The sequence below is a fragment of the Salmo salar genome, chromosome ssa12 (genome assembly GCF_905237065.1).
Source record: "Salmo salar chromosome ssa12, Ssal_v3.1, whole genome shotgun sequence".
NCBI classification, from domain to species: domain Eukaryota; kingdom Metazoa; phylum Chordata; class Actinopteri; order Salmoniformes; family Salmonidae; genus Salmo; species Salmo salar.
The window spans coordinates 40,391,498-40,413,569 of NC_059453.1; the positions used below are offsets into that span (position 1 = coordinate 40,391,498).

Consider the following 22,072-nt stretch of genomic DNA (forward strand, 5'->3'; position numbering starts at 1 on the left):
TGTGAAGATGTCAACTGCTCATATATTTCTTTGAATCATGATGGTAAAGACATCTTATAAGCAATACATGAAGTTTATTTCTAAAACGTTACATCCACACATTTTTCACGTGTGTTTTTTAACCAGAAATGATTGCTTATGGGTACCTTCATGTGTATGTAAAATATTAACGTTCTCCAATTTTTGTTCATATATTTTAGGTGCGTATAATATACAGTACCAGTCAAAAGTTTGGATACACCTACTCATTCAAGGCTTTTTCTTTATTTTTTACTATTTTCTACATTATAGAATATCAGTTAAGATGTCAACACTATGTAATAACACATATGGAATCATGTAGTAACCAAAAAAGTGTTAAACAAATCAAAATACATTTAATATTTGAGATTCTTCAAAGTAGCCACCCTTTGCCTTGACAACTTTGCACACTCTTGGCATTCTCTCAACCAGCTTCATGAGGTAGTCACCTGGAATGCATTTCAATTAATAGGTGTGCCTTGTTGAAAGTTAATATGTGGAATTTATTTCCTTCTTAATGCATTTGAGCCAGTTGTGTTGTGACAAGGTAGGGTTAGGATACAGAAGATAGCCCTATTTAGTAAAATACCAAGTCCATATTATGTCAAGAAAAGCTCAAATAAACAAAGAGAAATGACAGTCCATCATTACTTAAAGACATGAAGGTCAGTCAATGTGGAAAATTTCAATAACCTTTAAAGTTTCTTCAAGTGCAGTCGCAAAAACCATCAAGTGCTGTGATGAAACTGGCTCTCATGAGGACCACCACAGGAAAGGAAGACCCAGAGTTACCTCTGCTGCAGAGGATAAACTCATTAGAGTTAACTGCACCTCAGATTGCAGCCCAAACAAATGTTTCACAGAGTTCAAGTAACAGACACATCTCAACATCAACTGTTCAGAGCAGACTGTGTGAATTAGGCCTTCATGGTCGAATTGCTGCAAAGAAACCACTACTAAAGGATACCAATAAGAAGAAGAGACTTGCTTGGGCCATGAAACACAAGCAATGGACATTAGAACAGTGGAAATCTGTCCTTTGGTCTAATGAGTCAAAATTTGCAATTTTTGGTTTCAACTGCCGTGTCTTTGCGAGACGCAGAGTAGGTGAACGGATGATCTTCGCATGTGTGGTTTCCACCGTGATGCGTTGAGGAGGAGGTATGATGGTTTGGGGGTGCTTTGCTGGTGACACTGTCAGTGATTTATTTAGAATTCAAGAAAGACTTAACCAGCATGGTACCGCAGCATTCTGCAATGATACGCCATCCCATCTGGTTTACGCATAGTGGAACTATCATTTGTTTTTCAACAGGACAATGACCCAAAACACACCTCCAGGCTGTGTAAGGGCTATTTGACCAAGAAGAAGAGTGATGGAGTGGTGCATCAGATGACCTGGCCTCCACAATCACCTGACCTCAACCCCCTGGAAGCCTGTGTTTCAGACATAAGGAAGGGATGGTTGCAAATGTTTTACTTTTAAACTCAGAAAAAACAGAGAAGCTAGTTCTAGGTCCCAATAAACAAAGAGAGCTGCTGTTGGATCTGACAATTAATCTTGATTGTTGTAGAGTCATCTCAAATAAAACTGTGAAGGACCTCGGCGTTACTCTGGATCCTGATCTCTCTTTTGACGAACATATTGTGGCAGACCAGGGGGTCGGGTCAAAACGTTTACACAGATCAGACACGGACAGAGTAGGATTAGGTCAGTTTCAAAGGTGTTTATTAAAATAATAATCCAAAAGAAAAGAATAGGTCTCCCCCAAGAGACCCTCTATGGGATACCGTCTTCTGGGCTCCGGGTCTTGCTGGATCCTGTGGGCATCAAAAACTGAACTCCCTCCTGTTACCGCTGGTACCGTCCCTAACTATACCGGAGTCCTTTCCTCCCCCAGTCTCTCCCCCATGTGCTTCCCTTCTGGCAGCTTCATGGGAGTTGTACAGCTGGTGAGCAATCAGCCCTTGATTACTCACCAATCCCCAATCTGCCCCAATTAGTCCTGGCCGGAAAGCCTGTCGAGACCTGGCACGTCCAGCAGATGGAACCATCGCCTCGTGATGTATACTTCGTCTGTCACCAGGCCTCGACGAGTCTCCCCCTGGTGGCTGATCTGCTGTACGCCACAATATCAAGAATATTTCAAGGACAGCTTTTTTCCATCTCCACAACATTGCGAAAATCAGAAACATTTTTCCAAAAATGATGCAAAAAAACAAATCTATGCTTTTGTCACTTCTAGATTAGACTACTGCAATGCTGTACTCTCCGGCTACCCAGATAAAGCACTAAATAAACTTCAGTTAGTGCTAAACACGGCTACTAGAATCCTGACTAGAACCCAAAAATGTGATCACATTACTCCAGTGCTAGCCTCTCTACATTGGCGTTCCTGTTAAGGCGAAGGCTGATTTCAAGGTTTTACTGCTAACCTACAAAGCATTACATGGGCTGTCTCCTACCTATCTCTCTGATTTGGTCCTGCCATACACACTTACACGTACGCAACGATCACAAGACGCAGGCCTCCTTACTGTGGAGGAGATATTCGTGGTCTATACTCAGCCTTGTCTCAGGGTAGTAAGTTGGTGATCTGTTGATATCCCTCTAGTGGTGTGGAGCCTGTGCTTTGGCAAAGTGGGTGGGGTTATATCCTGCCTGGTTGGCCCTGTCCGGGGGTATCGTCGGACTGGGCCACAATGTCCCCCGACCCAACCCCGGTCTCAATCTCCAGTCTCCAGTATCTATGCTGCAATACTCTATGTGCCGGGGGGGATAGGGTCAGTCTGTTATACTTGATATAATTCTTCTGTCTTATCTGGTGTCCTGTGTGAATTTTAATATGCTCCCTCTAATTCTCTCTCTCTCCTGCTCTCCCTTCCCTCCCGGAGGACCTGAGTCCTAGGATCATGCCTCAGGAATACTTGGCCTGATGACTCCTGGCTGTCCGCAGTCCACCCGGTCGTACTGCTGCTCCAGTTTGAACTCTTCTGCATGCAGCTAGTGAACCCTAACCTGTTCATCGGATGTGCTACCTTGTCCCGAACCTGCTGTTTCCGACTCTCTCTCTACTGCACCTGCTGTCTCAACCTTTGAATGCTCGGCTATGAAACGCCAACTGAAATTAACTTCTGAGGTACTGACGTGTTGCACCCTTTACAACCACTATTTTTATTATTTGACCCTGCTTGTTATCTATGAACGTTTGAACATCTCGAAGAACAATCTGGCCTTAAATGGCCATGTACTCTTATAATCTCCACCCAGCAAAACCAGAAGAAAACTGGCCACCCCTCAGAGCATGGTTCCTCTCTAGGTTTCTTCCTAGGTTCCTGCCTTTCTAAGGAGTTTTTCCTAGCCACCGTGCTTCTACATCTGCATTGCTTGCTGTTTGGGGTTTTAGGCTGGGTTTCTGTATAGTACTTTGACATCTGCTGATGTAAAAAAGGACTTTATGAATACATTTGATTGATTGATTGATTGATTGATTGATTGATTGATTGATTGATTGATTGATCAGATGATCTGGCCTCCACAATCAACCAACCTCAACCCAATTGAGATGGTTTGGGATGAGTTGGACCGCAGAGTGAAGGAAAAGCAGCCAAGAAGTGCTCAGCATATGTGGGAACTCCTTCAGGACTGTTGGAAATGCATTCCAGGTGAAGCTGGTTGAGAGAATGCCAAGAGTGTGCAAAGCTGTCATCAAGGCAAAGGGTGGCTACTTTGAAGAATCTAAAATCTAAAATCTATTTTGATTTATTTAACAGTTGATTCTATGTGTTATTTATAGTTTTGATGTCTTCACTATTATTCTACAATGTAGAAGCCCTTGAATGAGTAGGTGTGTCCAAACTTTTGACTGGTACTGTATATATATTATTTTGCAAAATACTATACAAAATATTAAGAACACCTGCTTTTTCTATGACATAGACTGACCAGGTGAATCTAGGTGAAAGCTATGATTCTTATTGATGTAACTTGTATATTTGACTCTCTGTGGTAGTCTCACCTAGCTATCTTAAGATGAATGCACTGTAACTGTAAGTCGCCCTTGATAAGAGCATCTGCTAAATGAGTAAAATGGCAAATGTAAACGTTTTATGTACAAATCTCATATTACTGTTTTGACAATTTTTTTTATATTGATGTCACAAATATATAGTTTTTTTTTTTTTACATTTGACTGTGTAAAACCTAGTAGTACTACTTATTTCTCTGAGAGTGAGGCAGATATATAGGGTTTTGCAAAAGAAACATGATCATTAGTCTCTCTAAAATAAAACCATAAAGTGATAGATTCAAACAAATACATGTCTGTCATTGAACAAGCCCATGCCATAATTAGATAGTGAAAAATCAAACCTACCTCTTTCATTAGTTATTTTAACAATAAAAGCTAATTTACCAACATTTCTGAAAATGGATATACACTCCGTGTACAGTTTATTAGGTACTCTCATCTAGTACCGTGTCGGACGCCCCTTTGCCCTGTCCGGAGGTATCATCGGATGGGGCCACAGTGTCTTCTGATCCCTCCTGTCTCAGCCTCCAGTATTTATGCTGCAGTAGTTTATGTGTCGGGGGGCTAGGGTCAGTCTGTTACATCTGGAGTATTTCTCTTGTCTTATCCGGTGTCCTGTGTGAATTTAAATATGCTCTCTCTAATTCTCTCTTTCTTTCTTTCTCTCGGAGGACCTGAGCCCTAGGACCATGCCTCAGGACTACCTGGCATGATGACTCCTTGCTGTCCCCAGTCCACCTGGCCGTGCTGCTGCTCCAGTTTCAACTGTTCTGCCTGCGGCTATGGAACCCTGACCTGTTCACCGGACGTGCTTGTTGCACCCTCGACAACTACTATGATTATTATTATTTGACCATGCTGGTCATTTATGAACATTTTAACATCTTGACCATGTTCTGTTATAATATCCACCCGGCACAGCCAGAAGAGGACTGGCCACCCCTCATAGCCTGGTTCCTCTCTAGGTTTCTTCCTAGGTTTTTGGCCTTTCTAGGGAGTTTTTCCTAGGGAGTTTTTCCTAGCCACCGTGCTTCTTTCACATGCATTGCTTGCTGTTTGGGGTTTTAGGCTGGGTTTCTGTACAGCACTTTGAGATATCAGCTGATGTACGAAGGGCTATTTAAATAATTTTGATTTGATTTTATTTTGCCTCCAGAACAACCTGAATTCTCCGGGGCATGGAACTGTTGCTCAATTGGTATCAAGGGACCTAACGTGTGCCAACAAAACATTCCCCACACCATTACACCACTGCCATCAGCCTGTACCGTTGACACCAGGCAGCATGGGGCGGCAAATCCTGACTCTGCCATCAGCATGACGCAACAGGAACCATGATTCGTCAGAACAGGCAATATATATTTTCGCCACTCCTCAATTGTCCAGTGTTGGTGATCGCATGCCCACTGGAGCCGCTTTCTTCTTGTTTTTAGCTGATAGGAGTGGAACACGGTGTGGTCGTTTGCTGCAATAGCCCATACGTGACAAGGACCGGCGAGTTGTGTGTTCCGACATGCCGTTCTGCACACCACTGTTTTGAGCCGCCTGTTAGCTTGCTCAATTCTTGCCATTCTCCTTCGACTGCTCATCACAAGCTGTTTTTGTCCACAGGACTGCCGCTGACTGGAAGTTTTTTGTTTGTCGCACCATTCTCTGTAAACCCCAGACACTGTTGTGTGTGAAAAGCCCAGGAGGTCGACCATTTCAGAGATACTGGAACCGGTGCGCCTGGCACTGACGATCAAAGTCGATTAGGTCACTCGTTTTGTCCATTCTAACGTTCAATCGAACAGTAACTGAATGCCTCGATGCCTCACGTGGCCACATGACTCTGAAATGTTTTTTTTGTGAACGGAGTGGTGTACCTAATTAACTGGCCGCTTAGTTTATAGCGTTTTGGAAAGAAACTCTGCACATATTTGTTATTAAAAGCCCTGGAAGAATGTTTTGCTACAGTAATGGCCAAATGATGGTGTTCAGTTCATGTGTTCTTTACTTTTCTTCAACCAGAGTTTCATGTCTTGTAAAAACAGCTATTTGAATCCATCTAATGTTTCATAATATCACAGTAATGTGCAGTTTGAACTCTCAACAGAATCATTTGGAATTCAGAAATTTCTCCTACAACGTATTCTCAAAATCAAAATTGCTATCATATGTATTTATTGTACCTGGCAAGTGAGGAAGGCAAAGCAGTTGTTGATAGATTGTCTTCATGAAACGAAACGAGAATCTATCCAACAGCAAGTGCGTTTGCATTACTCTAATGAATGATTAAATATTAGTATTGTTGTCAAAGTCTGATTGGATGCCAGACCCTCACTGTTTGGCAGACGCACTGTTTTACTGGTAGTTGAATCCTCACTAATTTTATTCTGAGTCATGGGATGCGTCCCAAATGGCACCCTATTCCCTACATAGTGCACTTAGATGGGCTCTGATCAAAAGTAGTGCACTATTAAAGAATAGGGTTCCATTTGGGATGCAACCATGGTGTCAGATCCATTAGCATGACACCTATTAACATGACACAGTATATTTACAGCTAACACTGTCTGCCTTTGGGCTACCAACCCCCACATGTACGTCACACATCCTTGGAAGTCGTGTCAGAGTCACTTGGAGTTGGTTTCAGAGTAATTTGGAGTGGGTGTCACTTGGCACCCTCAAACAGGCAATAAGGAATACCAGTTAAACTATACTCTGAGCAGCGTCTAACTTTTAAATCCAAGCAGCAAACACAGTTTGTGTCTACCAACCTCAGCCCCTCTAAAAGGGAATAAGTAATAGCAGGTAAAGTACACACTGACCAAAGTCTAGCTTTAAAATCCAAGCAACAAACCAAGTTTGTGTCTGTGTAGGGAGCTAGCATCATCAAACATACTGATAGGCCTACCTTAAGCTCTGTTCCAAGCCATCCTTATGGTAAGCCAGCCTGCTAGTGTGCCTCTTGCATTACATTATTTACATGTGATCTCCAGGCATTACAGGCATAGACTCCAGATAACGTGCTTGATTAAGAGCTAATATATCTGATTTCAGATCAGATTCTGGTAGAGCAATGTCACGCCCTGTCTGCTTCCAAGTGCTCGACGTTGCTGTCAAGGAAATAATGGGAAAGTTATGTTTTTGTTTCTGCCAACTGCTTCCTTCAATAACCTTTCTATAGGAAAGGCCAATTGACAAATGAATCTTGTAAGTATGTTCGTACAATGGGAAATCTGTTGGTTGATTAGTGAACCAGTGTACACAGGGGTTGCTAATGTATTTGGCTATTTTAGCATTGTTTAAAAGCTCAAGGACTTTACAAAGCAGAAGGCAAGGCCAGACAGCATGTATAAACCCTCATTCTTGCCAGCGTACATGACAAACAGAAGATACAATTTAGTTTTGAGCAATGAATATCAGATATTACAGACAGTATTGTATCACCATTTTACAGTATTATCATTGATACAGTCACATATGCATTAACATCTATCTGACTTTAGAGACAGCCATAGAAGCTCCAGCCTGGCTCTGTCGGTCATAGTTCGAACATAAACCAGTTGGAACGGAGACAGAAGCAACACTCAAGCCAACGATTTACGAGGGATTTAAGAGACGTCCTTATCACTGTCTGGGAGACTGATAGTGGGGATGGTTCCTTCCACTCCAATGTTGACTGATGTCGTTGCAGGCGACAACTCTGGGAGTGCAGCCCCTCTCGACCATCACGGTCTTGGAGATTTCTGAGACACTTCCTCAAGAATGATAATCATGGGAGAAATGTTTATTTAGCACATGGCGGCCTCCTCCACTGATCTGAGTCAACCCAATGTACACAAACAGGCAGCAACAGGCAGCCAGCCCAATTCTGATCTTTTTTACACTAATTGGTCTTTTGACCAATCACATCAGATCTTTTCACATCAGATCTTTTTCAGAGCTGATCTGATTGGCCAAAAGACCAAATAGTGAAAAAAATATCAGAATTGGGCTGCCTGTCTAAATTCAGCCAACGTCTGGTTATGACTGTGACATTGGCACACACTGGATTAAGGCTAGGATTCAAACAAACCGCAAGGGCAGACTTTTAATCAAATGCTGTAAAATGTTGCCGTATTTTTATATATCATATGTATTTCACCATCTACGCACTCTTTCTTTAATGTTGTCTGACAATGCCACATGGAAAGCAAGCTTCTAAACTTTTACTCCGGGATTGAATTTCCGTTATGAGACATGTTACTGTAGGATCTTTCAGCCTCTCAAACTGTACAAATTACACAAACTACAGCAGAATCCCTCTAAGACTTCCTTCTTTTCCCAGAATGAACTTCACATATTGTCAAGGGCATGGCATTTCGTATGGGGCTTTGAACAAGGGTTCTCGTCATCAACATGTGGCAAATTAAAGCTGTAAGAGCTTTTGATGTGTTTCTGCAGAAGTCAGATCCTTCTGATTGATAAGCTGGTAATCAGCAGAGGCTGATCTGAGATCTGGCGTTAGAGGGGAGTCCCGTAACAAAGGCCTTTACGAGGTCGCTAAAGACACTGCAAACGCACTCCCCTCTCCATAAACTCCACAGCCTGCAGTGAAAACATTCTCAAACTATTCCCAACATTTCCTCCCATTTTTAATAATCACTCCAATTCACTCCCTGCAGGGAAATGAAACCAGCGAGAACCGAGAGACAAAATCTGTTAACTAAGGCTTCAGGGACTAGTTAATGCACTATTAAAGGAGGAGAAACTCTGCGTATTCAAAGAATCATTGCTATTAATTAAGTATTATTAGAGCTGGCATATAGAGATTGATAGAACCTGTTTGAAGTACACTATAAAGAATGACGGCGCTGGGACATTGTCAAAGTATACTCAAACAGATAATCTGTGAAGGAAGAATACTACAATGACTCAGTGATATACGTTTGAAGTTGAAGTTGATCTATTATTGAAATAGTTTGTTTTTGCTGTTTTCTTATGTTCAAAGTTCAATGCACAACAAAGTATCACAGACGCAATGACCATTCATTCACAACAATACAGTTTTGTCCAAAACGATAATACAAAATAATAAACTGGGTACCCAATAAAAATTAAATGTGAGTGCACTCAATTTTCTCAGTTCAGTTCAGTTCCTATCACGATGTACCAGTCAAATGTCCCTCTAGAGATAAGGTGATGATGAGGATTGTAGAAGCTGCAGATGACGAGCCTCTGTAAAATGCAAAATGATCATCAATATTAAAAGCATTCATGCTTATGTAAATATCCTTACTGGTTTTAGATCCAAAATATTATGTACACCTTAGTTATTCATCAAGACAGGCATAGAACTCAGCTAGCACAAAGCTAGCTAACTCACCAAGATTCTTCGTTCACAACATCAAAGGAAAAGACTCCCAATTACCTTCTGGTTCAGCACACTTATTATCTAAGCACTTGATTCTTCTGTAGTAGTAATTATATACTTTACAACTTTGGTTTCTAGTTGGTTTCTACGTTTCTTTCTGCATCAAAGTTTGTGGGTTCTCTTCTCCAAAGGCAAGATGGAAAGAGAGCGAGATCGTTCAAACTCTAGGGGTTGCCAACAAACTCCAAACCCATAAGATTTATGTAAAGAAATTCACTTTAAGCTGTCAGTACCTGCAATTGGGCACTATAATTACTTTAAAAAATAAGTACAGTACCAGTCAAAGGTTTGGACACACCTACTCATTCAAGGGTTTTTCTTTATTTTTTCTATTTTCTAAATTGTAGAATAATAGTGAAGACATTAAAACTATGAAATAACACACATGGAATCATGTAGTAACCAAAAAAGATTTAAGCAAATCAAAATAGATTTTAGATTCTTCAAAGTAGCCACCCTTTGCCTTGATGACACCTTTGCACACTCTTGGCATTCTCTCAACCAGCTTCATGAGGTAGTCACCTGGAATGCATTTAAATCAACAGGTGTGCCTTGTTAAAAGTTAATATGTGGAATTTCCTTCCTTCTTAATACGTTTGAGCGATTATAAGTATTGTGACATGGTAGGGGTGGTATACAGAAGATAGCCCTATTTGGTAAAAGACCACGTCCATATTATGGCAAGAACAGCTCAAATAAGCAAAGAGAATCGACATACCATCATTATTTTAAGAAATGAAGGTCAGTCAATGTGGAAAATTTGTGCAGTCGCAAAAACCATCAAGCGCTATGATGAACCTGGCTCTCATGAGGACCGCCACAAGAAAGGAAGACCCAGAGTTACCTCTATTGCAGAGGATAAGTTCATTAGAGTTACCAGCCCAAATAAATACTTCACAGAGTTTAAGTAGCAGACACAGCTCAACATCAACTGTTCAGAGGAGATGGTGTGAATCAGGCCTTCAGGGTCGAATTTCTGCAAAGAAACCACTAAAGGACACCAATAATAAGAAGAGACTTGCTGGGGCCAAGAAACACGAGCAATGGACATTAGACCGGTGGAAATCTGTCCTTTGGTCTGATGAATCCAAATATGCGATGTGTCTTTGTGAGACGTAGAGTAGGTGCACGGATAATCTCGAATGCGTGGTTCCCACCGTGAAGCATGGAGGAGGAGATGTGATGGTGTGCGGGTGTCTTTGCTGGTGATGCTGTCTGTGATTTATTTAGATTTCAAGGCACACTTAACCAGCATGGCTACCACAGTATTCTGCAGCGATACGCCATCCCATCTGGTTTGCGCTTAGTGAGAATATAATTTGTTTTTCAACAGGACAATGACCCAACACACATCCAGGCTGTGTAAGGGCTATTTTACCAAGATGGAGAGTGATGGAGGGGTGCATCAGATGACCTGGCCTCCACAAGCAACCCATTTGAGATGGTTTGGGATGAGTTGGACCGCAGAGTCAAGAAAAAGCAGCCAACAAGTGCTTAGCATATGTGGGAACTCCTTCAAGACCGTTGGAAATGCATTCCAGGTGAAGCTGATTGAGAGAATGCCAACAGTGTCATCAAGGCAAAGGGTGGCTACTTTGAAGATTCTCAAATATAACATATATTTTTATTTGTTTAACAAATGTGTCCATATGTGTTATTTCATAATTTTGATGTCTTCACTATTATTCTACAATGTAGAAAATAGTACAAATAAAGAAAAACCCTTGAAGGAGTAGGTGTGTCCAAACTTTAAACTGGTAGTGTATATGTTTACATAACTTTTTTGATTGATTTCCCACAATGTTATAAGTCAGAAGACAGCATTCCAGACCTTCCTAGGACCATGTAAATGTCTTATGTCGAATTAACTTGTTTTTGCCTCCCCCTGAAGGTTGGCTGCATCACTCCATCCATTTATATCACTTCACTACAACTTTACATCAAAGGGGCGGTCCTTAGAAAAACATTTATCCAGCTCGACTGCTTCGTGGCACAGACATGGGAAAGCAATTGCTGAATTTGTCTTGAGCATGTGGATCTAAATACATAACTTTCATAGCTCTAAGATAAAGAATGCAACTACACACTTCCTTAAACCTAAAATAAATAAAGAAGTAATTTTGTGTGGAAGTCAAACATTTGTATTATGTTGGAGGTAGACATATTGAACATGCTCAGAACAACTAAATCTAGACCTTTACATATCCCTTCTCCCATTGTCTATAGGAGGGATGCACACTGTTTGAATGGCCCAAATGTTGATTTAGACATTCACTAATTTAACAGATTTTGACTATCACTAATGTCATGATATGTTTGGAAAAATAGTAAAGAAGGTGTAATATGGATGTTCCTAAACCAGATAACTATACAGTGCATTCAGAAAGTATTCAGATCCCTTCACTTTTTCCACATTTTGTTACGTTACAGCATTACTCTAAAATTGATTAAATCGATTTTTTTCCCTCATCAAGCTACACACAATACCCCATAATAACAAAGCGAAAACAGGTTTTTAGACATTTTTGCAAATGTATAAAAATTTAAATACAGAAATAGCTTATTTACATAAATATTCAGACCCTTTGCTATGAGACTCAAAATTGAGTTCAGGTGCATCCTGTTTCAATTGATCATCCTTGAGATGTTTCTACAACTTGATTGGGTCCACCTGTGGTAAATTCAGTTGATTGGACATGATTTGGAAAGGCACACACCTGTCTATATAAGATCCCACAGTTGACAGTGCATGTCAGAGCAAAAAGCAAGTCATGAGGTCGAAGGTATTGTCCGTAGAGCTCCGAGACAGGATTGTGTCGAGGCACAGATCTGCGGAAGGGTACAAAGGTCCCCAAGAACACAGTGGCCTCCATCATTCTTAAAAGTTTGGAACCACCAAGACTCTTCCTAGAGCTGTCCACCCGGCCAAACTGAGGGAGGTGACCAAGAACCCGATGTTCCCAGAGTTCCTCTGTGGAGATGGGAGAACCTTCCTGAAGGACAACCATCTCTACAGGACTCCACCAATCAGGCCTTTATGGTCGAGTGGCCAGGCAGAAGCCACTCCTCATTAAAATGCACATGACAGCCTGCTGAGACATTGCCAAAAGGACTCAGATCATGAGAAACAAGATTCTCTCGTTTGATGAAACCAAGATTGAATTCTTTGGCCAGAATGCCAAAATTCACAACTGGAGGAAAACAGGCACCATCCCTACGGTGAAGCATGATGGTGGCAGCATCATGCTGCGGGGATGTTTTTCAGCGGCAGGGACTGGGAGACTAGTCAGGATCAAGGGAAAGATGAACGGAGCAAAGTACAGAGAGATCTTTGATGAAAACCTGCTCCAGAACGCTCAGTACCTCAGACAGGACAACAACACTAAGCACACAGCCAAGACAGCGGAGGAGTGGCTTCGGGCCACTCAAGGACAAGTCTCTGAATGTCCTTGAGTGGCCCAGCCAGAGCCCGGACTTGAACCTGATCTAACATCTCTGGAGAGACCTGAAAATAGCTGTGCAGCGACACTCCCCATCTACAGAGAAGGATGGGAGTAACTCCCCAAATACAGGTGTGCCAAGCTTGATATTTCAGGTTTGTATTTTTAATAAATTTGCAAACAAATACTAAATTCTGTTTTTATGGGGTATTGTGTGTAGATTGATGAGGGAAAAGAAGATCTCAATACATTTTAGAACAATGCTGCAACGTAACAAAATGTTGAAAAAGTCAAGGGGTCTGCATACTTTCCGAATACACAGTAAATAAACAATTCCAGGTGAAAGCCAAAGGTCATATTTTTCTAGGGGGGGGCACTACTACGTTAATAAAATATTGCCCTCTTGCTAGATTGATGACTAAAGCCATTGCGAAACAGGGCTGTCAGCTCAACTGGTTAATTAAGGTCTGTCTTGTTTTGTGAACACATTAGGGAATGTCTAAAATAGCATGGTGTGTGGTCCCATTAAAAAAAAAATCCTTTATTTAACTAGGCAAGTCAGTTAAGAGTAAATTCTTATTTACAATGACGGCCTAGGAACAGTGGGTTAACTGCCTTGTTCAGGGCAGAACAACAGATTTGTACATTTTCAGCTCGGGGATTCGATCTAGGAACCTTTCGGTTACTGGCCCAACACTCTAAAGAGCATTGTAATTTATAATGAGGCACAGGGAAATCAGCAGGTGCAAAGTAGCAAGCATTTCCATGTTCATATTGAAAGTTTATGGTTCCACTACAGTATGTCACTAGAAAGCCCTAATCATATGAAGTGGTGGGCATCCCGAGTGGTGCAACGGTCTAAGGCACTGCATCTCAGTGCTAGATGGTTCGAATCCAGGCTGTATCACAACCGTCTGTAGGGCCGTGCACAATTGGCCCAGTGTCGTTCGGGTTTGGCCGGTGTAGGATGTCATTGTAAATAACAATTTGTTCTTAACTGACTTGCCTAGTTAAATATTTGTATTTATTTTTTAACTGTGAGGGCTGCGCATCGTAAATGTGATTTTCCCCACTTGGCAAGTGGCAGAATTTTCACTCAGTACAACCTGAGTCCCGACCATATCTCAAGCTCTTTCAAATAGAACATACAATCACCGTTCCCTGTGTCTTTGATGGTGGCAGAGCTCTTTTCCAGAGAAGCCTTTTTGGACTACAGCCATAAAAAAAGCTGAAACTTCAAATGGCTTCTGCCTTCTCCATTCTTTCTCTCTCCATTCTTTGGAGCCGATCTACACTTTCTGTAGCCAGTGATTCGTGCTGGCTATCAGGGAAAGAGCACTCTGCCACATCAAAGGGAGACTCCACTCTGTCCATACCAGGCTGGGTCCCATGAATGAGAGCCTCATTTGAAGTCAGTCATTTGGCAGCAAGCTAAACAACCTGCTGTTAACTACCTCACTTACTGGTGTTTACAAGGAAACATGTAAATTCAATATTATTCTCCACAAACACTGATGCATTCAGAGCGTTAGAATATTCAGTAGGAAAAAGTCAAATGCAATGGTACATTTTTTGTTGAAGGTTGGGTAAAATACCTACATTTTCTGCAGTGATTTGATATGGTAAACTGACCTCTGTGAACCCAGAAGGTCAAGGGTCATCCTCCTCTCTCCTGTTGAGGTGAGGCAGTCTTGAGCTCTTTTACTTAATCCTTTGCATGTTTTATCGAAGTGGGAGGTACAACGCACACAATCGATTTGCACATGCTCAAACTCACTCACATACACACACACAGTACTTTATTCTTCTTTTCATCATTTGTTCGATGAATCCCCATAAGCATAATCCCAATAAATCAAATTGAACTGGTCTTCACACTCCAGAATGCAGAATATAGATTAGAACTGAGGTATTTCAAAGCAATTAATTTCCATTTCTTCTTCGGTGTCGGTTTCCCATTGGTTGAGCACAGTTTGAATTTACTTATAGGGCCAATTATAGTGGAAATAATGAAACGTTCATTTGGTTCATTAAAGTAATTCTCCTGAGATATGATTTTCAAAAGCAGCACCGTAACAAAAAATTTGCATATTGTTCAGGCTTGATTACCGTTGTTACTCTTGTGCAGCATTGTAATGATGATGAATGTAGACCGTAGGGGAGAGTGGGGTAAGTTGAGCCTCTTACGTTAAGCATCACTCCGTCAAGGGAAATATAATATTATTTTTAACAAAGATATCTACATACAGTGCATTCGGAAAGTATTCAGACCCCTTGACTTTTTCCACATTTTGTTACTGTCACGCTTGTGTGTAGAAACAGACCAAGGCGCACCGTGAGTATCGTTCCACATCTTTATTATATTGTGAAACTTAGCCAAACAAACAATAAACTATAAACAAAACACAAACCGTGACGACAGAGGTGCAACATGCACTAACTCAAAATAATCTCCCACAAACACAGGTGGGAAAAACAACTACTTAAATATGATCCCCAATTAGAGACAACGATGACCAACTGCCTCTAATTGGGAAACTACAACACAGCATAGAAAAAAGAAACTAGAGCACAACATATAAAAAAGAAACTAGGTAAACTCCCCAGTCACGCCCTGACCTACTCTACCATAGAAAATAAGAGCACTCTATGGTCAGGACGTGACAGTACCCCCCCCAAAGGTGCGGACTCCGGCCGCAAAACCTGTAACCAAAAGGGAGGGTTGGGGGGGTGTCTAGTGTTGGTGGCGGCTCTGGTGCAGGACGAAGAACCTTCTCATCCTGCGAATTCGCCAACATTGGAGGCGGCTCTGGTGCAGGACGAAGAACCCTCTCATCCTGCAAATCCGCCAGCATCAGTGGAGGCTCCGGGCCGTCACTGGAGACTCCGGACCGTCGCTGGAGGCTCCGGGCCGTCACTGGAGACTCCAGACCGTCTCAGGAGGCTCCGGGCTGCGGACCGTCTCAGGAGGCTCCGGGTCGCGGACCGTCTCAGGAGGCTCCGGGCCGAGGACCGTCTCAGGAGGCTCCGGACCATCTCAGGAGGCTCCGGGCTGTGGACCATCTCAGGAGGCTCCGGGCTGTGGACCGTCGTTGGCAGCTCTGGACTGGGAACTGTCGCCGGAAGCTCTGGACTGGGAACTGTCGCCGGAAGCGCTGGACTGGAAACTGTCGCCGGAAGCTCTGGAACAGGAAGGCGCACTGGAGGCCTGAGGCGTGGGACCGGCACAGGTGGCGCCAGACTGGTAACACGCACCTCAGGGCGAGTGCGGAGAGCAGGCACAGGACGTATCTGACTGAGGACACGCACTTCAGGGAGAGTGCGAAGAGAAGGCACAGGACGTACTGGGCTGTGGAGGCGCACTGGAGACCTGGTGCGTAGAACCGGTGCAGGATATACTGGACCGTGGAGGCGCACTGGAGGGCTGGAGCGTAGAGCTGGCACAGCCTGTCTTGGCTGAATGCTCACTTTAGCCCGGCAAGTGCGGGGCGCTGGCACAGGACGCACTGGGCTGTGAAGGCGCACTGGCAACACAGTGTGTAGAGCCGGTGCAGGATATCCTGGACCGAGGAGACGCACTGGAGACCAGGAGTGCTGAGCCGGCATAACCCATCCTGGCTGAATGCTCACTTTTGCCCAGCAAATGTGGGGAGCCGGCAACGAGCACACCGGGCTGTGAATGCGCACTGGAGATACGGTGCACATCACAGCAAAACACAGTGCCTGACTGGTCACACGCTCCCCACGGTAAGCACGGGGAGTTGGCTCAGGTCTAAAACCTGACTCCGCCAATCTCCCCGTGTGCCTACCCCCCCCCCCTCTCGGGCTTACGTCGTTGCCGTGCTAATTCCTCGTATCGTCGCCGTTCCTCTTTTGCTGCCTCTATCTCCTCCCTTGGACGGCGATACTCCCCAATGTGCGTCCAGGGCCCCTTGCCGTCCAGGATCTCCTCCCATGTCCACTCCTCCTGGCCACGCTGCTTGGTCCTCTGGTGGTGGGAGATTCTGTCACGCTTGTGTGTAGAAACGGACCAAGGCGCAGCGTGAGTATCATTACACATCTTTATTATGTTGTGAAACTTAGCCAAACAAACAATAAATTATAAACAAAACACAAACCGTGACGACAAAGGTGCAACATGCACTAACTCAAAATAATCTCCCACAAACACAGGTGGGAAAAACAACTACTTCAATATGATCCCCAATTAGAGACAACGATGACCAGCTGCCTCTAATTGGGAATCATACAAAAAACCCACCATAGAAAAAAGAAACTAGAGCACAACATATAAAAAAGAAACTAGATAAACCCCCCAGTCACTCCCTGACCTACTTTACCATAGAAAATAAGAGCACTCTATGGTCAGGACGTGACAGTTACGTTACAGCCTTATTGTAAAATGGAGTATGGCTTGAATGCCATCCTTTAGAATGCACTGTATATTTCATGATGTTGTGTATACCTGGAAATAAATCAGAATTCATGTAAACATTACAGTTTTGAAAGCATAGCTTGTACAACAAAAGTGGTCTCTTGGCACAACTTACCCCAGGCATGGGGTAAGTTGAGCCAAGGGACAGGTTAAGTTAAGCCGCCTACACATTTCTGTATTAAATGAAATATTACCACTACCTTTGTAAAACCATGTGTATATTTATTTCCCAAACACAATTCATCACAATCACATTTTTGTCTTTTAATAATTTTAAGCATATTTTAACACAGGCTTAACATACACTTCATACTTTTTAAACCCTTTTAACATAGGCTAGGCACTGATGTTACTTCATATCCCAGCGATAATGTCTTGCATTACGCCTGGGAAGAAAGACTTCAATTTGCTCAATTTGCCATTGGTTCCACCATTGGCTCAACTTACCCCAAGGCAAACACAACTACAAGGATGCACTTTCAGGCTAGGTTTAGGACCTCCTATTGAAGCTTATAGAGACTCCAACTGATGTAATGTTTAAATGATCTACTTTGGTTTAGATACAAGCATTATGAAACCTTGAACACAATAAATCCATTTGACTGGCTTAAAATCAGTTTTTCTAACCTAACTTGTTTACCACATTTCCATGTGTTTTTTTCATCATAGACTCCAAATATTTGGTCAAATTATACATTTTGTGTATGGTTTCCTTGAAAGAAGGGTATCTCAACTTACCACTTTGGCTCAACTTACCTCACTCTCCCCTATACAGATTCCAATTTAACTTTTGTTGTTGGTTATTTCATTTATTGGAAGCAAGCACAGAGAGATTCAGCCAAAACACCATGTGGAAGCTAATGTTTTAATGCGATCAATTAAGTAAGAACAATAAAACAAGGGAAACTTGCGTGTGGTCTACATTCACCATTGCTCACTGAGGACCACTGCTCATGATACATCTGATCTACTGCTCTTTGCTCTGCTCTTGGTCCTCTTTCTAAACTCACAATATCAGAACAATATATTTGGCTCCGATTGGTGCAGCGGTCTAAGGCACTGCATCTCAGTGCAAGAGGGCGTCACTACAGTCCCTGGTTCAAATCTAGGCTATATCACACCCGGCTGTGATAGGGAGTCCCATAGGGCGGTGCACAATTTGCCCAGTGTTGGCCAGGGTAGGCCGTCATTGTAAATAAGAATTTGTTCTTAAATGACTTGCCTAGTTAAATAAAGGAAAAATAAAGGTACTGGTATCAGCTCTTACCTTCTGCAGCCACTGCGTGTTGTTCTCCATGGCCGTCTCCAGGTGCTGCAATTTCTGTGCAGACCATTCACTCTCTGCATGGGGTGGTGTGTCCCTTTGAACCATGTTGGTGCTGCCGTATTGGTCCGGGCTGGCCTGACAGCGCTCCATCTCTGGTAGGATGAAGGTGTAGCTGCAGTGGCCGTGCTGGACACGATGGAGCCCCCTGCGCTTTTCTCCTCTGCGCCTCTGCCCTCTACCACCTCCTCCTCCTCCACTAGCACCCACTACGCTAGCCCCCATTACCCCAGCCACCAGCATCAGCCCCCAACCCAACAGGATTTTCCTCATGGTGCTCCCCACCCCTTAACGCCCAGGTAGTAGCACCTGTGCCGAGGTGTTGTGATAAAAGTGCCCCCTCCCCCCCACTTCACTCACTCACTTGAGATATGGATGCACATGGTTCCAAGCAGAAAAAGGAGAGGAAGCCCTTGTGTTCTCTTCTTCTTAATTTAGATGTATTTTGACTGTGCTTTGGTTCTTATTATTCTTGATAAAGTCCTGTTTTTCTCCCCGCAGGTCCCTGTTTCCTCTAAACTTTCCCTGGCCCCTGTGCTACGTAAGTGAACAGACACAAACATTGACCCCTAAATAGCCACAGAGAAAGAGAGAGGGAGGGGGAGAGAGACAGAAAGAGAACAAGAGAGTGAGAGAGAGAGAGAGAGAGAGAGAGAGAGCAGCTCCAAATGAGTCTCAATCTTCAATGTCCAAAAAAGAGAGAAATGCTTTCCTCCCATCCCACTCCAGTGGGTCGAGTTTCAGAAATGGCCAAAGTGAAATAGTTCTGCCCCCTCTTATCTGAGGGTTGGGGGGAGGGGGAGAGCTGAGGGAGGTCTATTAGATCACCCCGTCTCTTCGCTCCACTAATCTGCTCTGTCCACTCTGGGGCTAAAGATGCCATGTATGGTCTCTCCCCGTTTCAGCACAGGTTAGGAAACATACATAAGTAAATGCACATGAAGCAGGGCTTGTTGCTTTTTTTTCTAAGGCACTTTTGGTCACTTTTCACTGTTTTCTGAAGTATTGATTAATTCATATGCATCTAAACTTTTGAGAGCATGCCAAATTAGCATATTCTTATCAGTCAACTAAATGAAAATATGTAATTTTGCAATTTCCTGAATAAAACATTTGTAATAGAGTATAGAGTATAGAGTAATAGAGTATACACCCTCATCGAGTTCTACTGTAGTCAGCAAATATACCATAGCATGCAGCTCGTTGGTGAAACCATTTTTTGTATACTGCACCTCTTTGCCCTTTATTTATTTTCTACATGATCCTTATTTTTGGCATAGTTTGTCTTGTATTTTATGTTGCGGCTGTTGCAGTCCTTAGGGAGAGAGGTCACAGGGAGTGACTTTTTGCCCTGCTTAAAATTATTCTCATGAGAACTGGGAGAGAAGCGTGGTGAAGGTTCTTGAATATTCTATTTTGACTGAAATCAGGACTTTCAGCAAGTGAAAATCATAAACTACCCCTTTCACCTTTCCTGTGGGAACATTAGTGATATATTTTATTCTGCATTCTTTTTCAACTCTTGCATGTGGTGGTCATCATGCTGTTTGGTGTCTTTTTATGTTGATTTTTACTTGGTTGTTTTACAGCAAAGTCATAGCCCTTATGTCAAATCACACTCCGACAGTTGACTCCAAGTCAATCTTCAGTGGCCTGAGTGGTGGTAGGATGTGGAGGAGAAGGTGAAGGAGGAGGAGGTTGGATTTCTGTTGCCTTGATTGCTGTCTGGGGAGCAGAGCAGAGTCTCTATATCACACCCAAAGGACACATTCATAGCAACAGATTGAGACATGGAGTGAAAGGTTAACACCTTCTCAATGACTTCCTGTTTGACTGTTTCAACTGACCATTTTGGCAGTTCAAACCCTTCCTGGTAGTAAGACAAGATCTGCCAAATCAATCACAGGTTTTCTGTTTGGGATTGTGGAGTAGTAGTGTGATTTATTTTACTATTACGTGGTCATCCCTACTGCCTCTGGCCTGGCGGACTCACTAAACACAAATGCATCTTTTGTAAATAATGTCTGAGAGTTGGAGTGTGCTCCTGGCTATCTGTAAATTGTAAAAACAAGAAAATGGTGCCGTCTGCTTTGCTTAATATAAAGAATTTTAAATGATTTATACTTTTACTTTCGATACTTAAGTATATTTTAAACCAAATACTTTTAGACTTTTACTCAAGTACTGTCTGATTTTCACAACTTTTACTCAAGTATGACAATTTCATACTTTTCCCACCACTGTTGTGGAGTGTAGGTCAGCATCCGTCAAAGTTCGTATTATAAATTTGATCTTTTCAAAATAAATTCCTTTCATTTTGTTGGTTGGTAAAGCCTGGTAACCCCAAATCTCAATAATATTACATATGTGGCCGACCGCCTCGATTCGGTCTTTTGGAATAGTGTTTTTTACACTGGATAAAAGTATAGACTCAGCGCTACAAAATGGTATATCATACACTGCAGTTGAGGAACAATGAGAAACTAATTCTGCTTTGAAAGTTGATAAACTTGTAACCCTAATTCTGAGAAAATGGCCCTGGAATGTTTTGTTACACCTACTGGAGAGGTCTTCTTTGTCTACACCTATTCAGCATCGTTTACCACCTCTTAAGCCTTATCTCCACTCAACTCTTTAAGGATTCACATGTGAAGCCATGTGCTAAACAGAGTGAGTAAGGTAGTGTAGTAAACAACCAAAGATTTCAAGACCAAAAGTGATAAAAGTAGCAGCTTACAATATTTTTAACTCCAGGTAAAAATATACTTTATCTAGTCCTTAGCCTATATCCTACTCTCTTTGGTTCAGGTCATGTTGTTCTTCACATTTTTATCTGGATATTGCTACTATGCAAATATGCAAGTAACCATTTCACTGTACCGTTTACACCTTCTGTATCCTGTGCATGTGACAAATAAACTTTGATTTGATTTGATATAGTGTGTTTTAACCAGATATTATAATATTTTCTAATTATTAGATGATGCTTACCCAGACACACGTGTCTAAAATTATGGGTCATGTGAAAGAAATGCTATAACCATCCCCCAGTCACATTTAGCTAAGTGGATGGGTCACTATTGTCTAGACTATTGTACACATGTTCATGAAATACAATAGATGGCAGTAATCAACCCCAGACACACCTGACTAACTTGATGGGTCATGTAATCATCTGGCGAAGTGTAGTCTTTTGTTTAGACATGTAGCTAGCTTGCTAGCTAGCTAGCTAAACAATGAACAATAATCCCAACCCATAGCTACAGTACAAACTGATTGTCATAGCTAGCCACTATGCATGAAATGCTGTGGTATGAATCTGTAGGTAGCTAAAGCTTACCTACTAGGTTCAATATTAGCTAGCTAGCTAACATTAGGCTATAACCAGCAATGCAAATGATTTCTGTGATACGAATAATATTA

General features: G+C 42.4%; 1 protein-coding gene across 1 annotated transcript in view; it reads right to left on the reverse strand.

Moving 5' to 3' along the window:
* The window catches only part of angpt4 (angiopoietin 4), a 63,372-nt gene extending 43,987 nt beyond the window's left edge, over positions 1-19,385 (reverse strand). Inside the window, exon 1 of the mRNA XM_014131625.2 lies at positions 18,593-19,385. Coding sequence (XP_013987100.1) covers positions 18,593-18,922 — 330 coding nt within the window. The 5' untranslated portion in view covers positions 18,923-19,385. The remainder of the gene's footprint in view (positions 1-18,592) is intronic.
* Between the last annotated feature and the right edge of the window lie 2,687 nt (positions 19,386-22,072).